Raw genomic sequence first — 5,572 nt, 5'->3', positions numbered from 1 at the left:
ATGATACAGTTATGGGAATATATTTAAAGTAGCCCATGAGAAAAATAATTGGCTAAACGTAATAAATGATATTAAATGTACTAAGTATCAAAGGTACAAGTGAATGACATAATGGCGCAGCTGATTATACAGTAGCCATGGCAACATGCATGATTGATGGATGCTGGAGTCTATGTTAGGATATCCAGAATATCTCTCCAACTGATTCAGTAAGCGAATAAAATATGGTAGCATGCCTCTGCCTCATTTTATATGTAAAGTCCAGAGTGACGCATGTTTTCCAGTTTGCATTGCAGCTGCTGGATTTATTATTATGGGTGCTTGGGAGTCTATGTTAGGATATCCAGAATATCTCTCCAACTGATTCAGTAAGCGAATAAAATATGGTAGCATGCCTCTGCCACATTTTATATGCAAAGTCCAGAGTGACGCATGTTTTCCCAGTTTGCATTGCAGCTGCTGGATTTATTATTATGGGTGCTTGATAAGGAAAGCAACACTATTACTATTGCAGATAGCTGAGGTTAGTGATCTGAACAAATGCCTGACCATAAGTGTTAAACTCCAATATGTGACTCATCACATGAATGCAACCACATAACAATGAACTAAAAACACTGAGAACACCTTAACAACTGTTTAGCAATGCCATGGCAACCACCCAGAACACCATAGGAAACACTAAACAATGCACTAAAACACGAGAACACCTTGGCAACTTCTTTGCAATTGTTCCATTGTTATACTGTCAGTAATTTGTCTTTTTATGCATGCGCCACATATAAACTTTGTTTATAAGTGCAATATGTTTGAAGAAAAGTGAGTGTTAATTTAGCTGTTTCAGGTTAAATTATTTTTCAAGTGTTATCAGATATTTTCTAGTCACTGATTAACATACGTGTCTTAAAATTGTAGATTATATACTGTGGGTAACACGCTATCTGCTAAATATTACAAATATGAACAGTTTCTTAGGTTCAATGGAAATTACTAACTTTTTCATAATGTATAATGTTTAAAGCTGTTAAAAAAATAATTATATCCAAAACACAGGCTAAAGTTTAAGTGTATTTTTTTCGGATTCCCCATAACTCTGTTGTCTTTGATTCAGATTTGCGATTCACAAAACAAACCAAATGAAGCTGTTTGAACCAATTTCAAAATGTAGTGAAAGTAAAAGTCAACAGAATCATTTATACTTGAGTTAAGTAAAATAAAAAAAAATACTGTTCAAGTATACGTTTGTTTATACTTCTTTACTATACAGCATCTCAGGCTAAAGTACTGTATGTATGTAGTATGAAGGAGTTCCTCAGGGTTCACTGCTGAGCCCTGTAGAGTTCTAGAACTTTACCCAGCATCCTGTTCGCGCTCAACATGGAGGAACTGACGGTGGAGGTCCGTGGCTCCAATGGAGCTTATTATAAGGTAAATATTTTATTTTACTCCATTCTCTTTTACTGTACTCACGCATTCGTATCTTAAGACAGCGAGGATGATACAACTTTGAAGAAAATATTGGAAATCGAGCTACATCGTGTACTTTCGACGCATATAAATAGTACTCGACTCAGTGGCTTAGCCGTTAGCCGGTTAGCAGCTGTGCGAGGATAATATTTAAATAAAAACATTACTTCAGAATAATGCTAACGTTTATTTAACCTCGACTTCAAATACAAAAGTGGTTTGCATTAGGAGAAACTGAGTTTCAAGGTTAGAATAACTGACTTTTGGTTTCAGTTTGTTTATCTGCTAAGTGTTATTGAGTATTATTCAGTCAGGCGCTCGGTTATGTCGTCTTTCAACGATTTATATGAACAGAATCACAATGAATGCTCAGATAAAAGATAACACTACTTAAACACTAATATAAAATCAGTAATTGGGCTTTGTTCTTAATTTCAAACATGCTCTCGGTCATATTCTTTGGTTTTACCATCATTATAGTGAAGCACATAATAGCCTATTAAGCATTCAGAACCATTTATAATGAAAATAAGCTGTTTAGTTGAAGTGAGATTGATAAGTGGGTTCATTTCAGCTAAGAAGACTCCAGGAAGCCCATATTCATGATTTAAGGTGTGGTCAGAAATGATCAGATCATATGCAGCTTGTTTTCTGAGTCCAGATTTTGATTCTCTAAAGAAACTTCCAAGCAATGCGTCTGTGGTTTGGTTTTGTGTAGTATTTACTGTTTACACCATACACGAGTCTATAGCTTTCTACCTAGGGTATATATTAATAAACACAAGTGCCAGTTGGAGAGTCTAATTGAAGTTATTATTCCGTCTCCATCTCATCCTTCAGTTATTCAGCGCTGGTCATTTTGCTCAGGCTTCTCTCAATGCATGTCAGCTGTTGGCTTTCCATCTGCAGCTGTCATTCAGCAGCAGGTATTTTAACACCGGTCTATTTTGAGATGAGGTTTTAGAGATACCAACTTACATTTTGGAGTCAGTTGCCATTGAGAGGCAGTGCTGACCACCTAGGATTGAAGTATCAGTTTATTTTTATATTGTAAATTGATTTTATATTTGATCGATCCCACCGAACAAAATAATACTCCTTTATGAAACATTATTTTAATGTTTTATTCATCAGAATGCTGTTATACTATACTATTGCTATTATGACTAAGTGACTTGTATGTATAACCACACTTCAAATAAGCAAGCTCTCTGACGTCAAATCTCATTGAATGATTCATTGAAAAAGCTGGCTCATAAATGTCAAACTACACTAGTTGTGTTATACATTTGTTCTTGTGTGATTTCAGCCGGGAAAACACAATTATAAAATGTTTTTTTTTAAATATTTGGTGTTAAAGAACTTTACCGTGTTTGTTTGTTTTATAGGTTTTTGTAATTTGTATTATAAAAGGCTATCATACGTTTTAAAAAATATTTATTTTGTGGTGGTTAGTCTTTTTAATCTCATAACTTTAGGACTTTAAGTGTTATATTAGTATTATTTAAATATGATTTATTGTTAATGTTGAATTAGCTTTCATTTTTATATGATGTTTTCTATATAAATTAAGTAATTTCACTTCATTTTTAATTAAACTTCAATTCTGTTAGCTGCCAAGGCAACATTTATTTTTAATTTTTTTTATTTATTTTTTTTTGTGAAAGAATAAAGTAATAATCCCCGTGAAGCCGTGGTTTACAGTGAATTTATAACAGCTAAGGGGCGTTGTTACGACGCAAAGCAGAGTGCCTAAAACCCACTTAGCTGTTATAAATTCACTGTAAACCACGGCTTCACGGGGATTATTACTTTATTCTTTCACAAAAAAAAATAAATAAAAAAAATTAAAAATAAATGTTGCCTTGGCAGCTAACAGAAGGCTCAGCCAATCAGAATCAAGGACCGGAACTCTCCGTTTTATACATATTTTTATTTCAATGAACAATATGTTGAAGTCTTATTAGTTAACACTATTTTGAACCGCAAATTCATAATATAATAGTATTAGCGAATTCTCACTCACACTTGATAAAGCTTTTTATACGTTTAAATAACACTTGTTTAAATGTTTTATGTTTATTCGATAGAGCTGTCTTTTTTGTTATTTTATTATTATTTAAATGCTATTATAGTTTTTATTGATATTTTGAATTGATTTTTATTTGTACATTTTTATATAATTTCTTTTTTAAATATATTTTATATTTTTGTGTAAAATTTTACATATATTTTATATTTTTGTGTCTAATGTTTTAGTTAACGATTGTAACCCTGTTTTGCACCTATCTTGTATAATAGCATTAGTGGATTCACTTTTTAATAAAACTTCTATTTTTTTTTTTATCAATTTACATTTATTTGTAATAAATAACAGTTTTATTTGTTTTAACAAATCTCATTATTCCAGGGCTTTGTCAAAGACGTTCACGACGACTCGCTCTCCGTTTCGTTTGAAAATAAGTGAGTAGAAGCTAATAGTTTCCAATCATGACAGTAATGCTTTTGAAATGAGCTTTGGTGGACGAGCATCATTATATGAAATGATTTTCTCAGCTGGCAACCTGAAAGACAAGCTCCCTTCAGCGATGTGCGGTTACCACCTCCTGCTGACGGCAAAAAGGAGATCACCGAAGGAGAAGAAGTGGAGGTGAAGTGGAAGATGTTTTTATTATCAGTAATGCACAGCCGTGAAGCTCTTAACACGTGTTGTTTTGTGTTCAGATTTACTCCCGAGCGAACGAGCAGGAGCCCTGCGGCTGGTGGCTGGCTAAAGTGTGCATGATGAAAGGAGATGTGAGTGTGACGCGCCTCTCGCTAAGCTTTCTGGTTCCTCTGAGGAGCTCGGAGTTCACTTTCACTTTTGTTTTCTGCAGTTCTACGTTATCGAGTACGCCGCGTGTGACGCAACCTACAACGAGATCGTAACGTTTGAGCGTCTCCGCCCGGTCAACCGCAATAAAGCTGTGACGGAGAGCACATTCTTTAAGTGTGCCGTTCCTGTCCCAGATGATCTCAGAGCAGCGTGAGTACGGGCTTCAGTGTGGGACACAAACATTACTGTTATTTAAGATAAGTAATAATTTACACAATCACAACCATATCATACCTAATGAGGTGCATCCTGGGATGTTAATATATATACTAGTTATATCATATATTTTATATAATATTTACATATGTGACCCTGGAGCACAAAAGCAGTCTTAAGTCGCTGGGGTATATTTGTAGCAATAGCCAACAATACATTGTATGGGTCAAAATTATTGCTTTTTCTTTTATGCCAAAAATCATTAGGATATTAAGTAAAGATCATGTTCCATGAAGATATTTTGTAAATTTCCTACTGTAAATATATCAAAACTTAATTTCTGATTAGTAATATGCATTGCTAAGAACTTCATTTTAACAACTTTAAAGATGATTTTCTCAATATTTAGATTTTTTTGCACTCTCAGATTCCAGATTTTCAAATAGTTGTATCTCAACCAAATATTATCCTATCATAACAAACCATACATCAATGGAGAGCTTATTTATTCATGATGTATACATCTCAATATCACAAAATTGACCCTTATGACTGCTTTTGTGGTCCAGGGTCACATATGGTATTTTATATAATATCTAAACAAAAAGTCTTTATCCCAACTCAGTTTTTGCCATGAAGATAGACTTAGATGCTGACATGGCATTAAAAATAAATAATAAATAACTACTAATACTACTATTAATATCTAAACAAAATAGAAGCTGGCATTTGTATTTGGTGTTTTGTTTTTTGCGTCTTTTTATCTCATACCTTTTGGATTATATATATTTTTATTATTATTCAAATGTTATTATTTTTATTAAAGTCTTGAATTGGTTATTTTCCAGTTTTCTTTAAAAAAAAAAAAGTTAATATAAAAAATATAAAACTATAAAAATAATCTAAAATATTTTCATATAAAAACTTAATATAAATATTTAAAAAATCAAATTCTTTGAATTTGTAAATAAATTTGTAAATGTTTGAATTAGCTTTTATTTTTATACTTCCAGTTTCTGTTTAGGTTTAATTTATTTGTAGTGAAGTTTAAGGTTTTATTTGTTTCCAGTTATT

At 32.6% G+C, this 5,572-nt stretch overlaps 1 protein-coding gene across 1 annotated transcript in view; it reads left to right on the top strand.

Moving 5' to 3' along the window:
• The first annotated feature begins 1,343 nt into the window (after positions 1 to 1,343).
• LOC107698037 (fragile X mental retardation syndrome-related protein 1-like) overlaps positions 1,344 to 5,572 on the top strand; it is a 14,141-nt gene continuing 9,912 nt past the window's right edge. Inside the window, exons 1-5 of the mRNA XM_016498953.1 lie at positions 1,344 to 1,428; positions 3,878 to 3,930; positions 4,024 to 4,117; positions 4,192 to 4,263; positions 4,344 to 4,492. Of these exons, the coding sequence (XP_016354439.1) occupies positions 1,378 to 1,428; positions 3,878 to 3,930; positions 4,024 to 4,117; positions 4,192 to 4,263; positions 4,344 to 4,492 (419 nt within the window). The 5' untranslated portion in view covers positions 1,344 to 1,377. The remainder of the gene's footprint in view (positions 1,429 to 3,877; positions 3,931 to 4,023; positions 4,118 to 4,191; positions 4,264 to 4,343; positions 4,493 to 5,572) is intronic.

The sequence above is a fragment of the Sinocyclocheilus anshuiensis genome, unplaced genomic scaffold, assembly GCF_001515605.1.
Source record: "Sinocyclocheilus anshuiensis isolate Anshui unplaced genomic scaffold, SAMN03320099.WGS_v1.1 scaffold1501, whole genome shotgun sequence".
In the NCBI taxonomy this organism is placed as follows: Eukaryota; Metazoa; Chordata; class Actinopteri; order Cypriniformes; family Cyprinidae; genus Sinocyclocheilus; species Sinocyclocheilus anshuiensis.
This window is presented reverse-complemented; position numbering and strand designations above follow the sequence as displayed.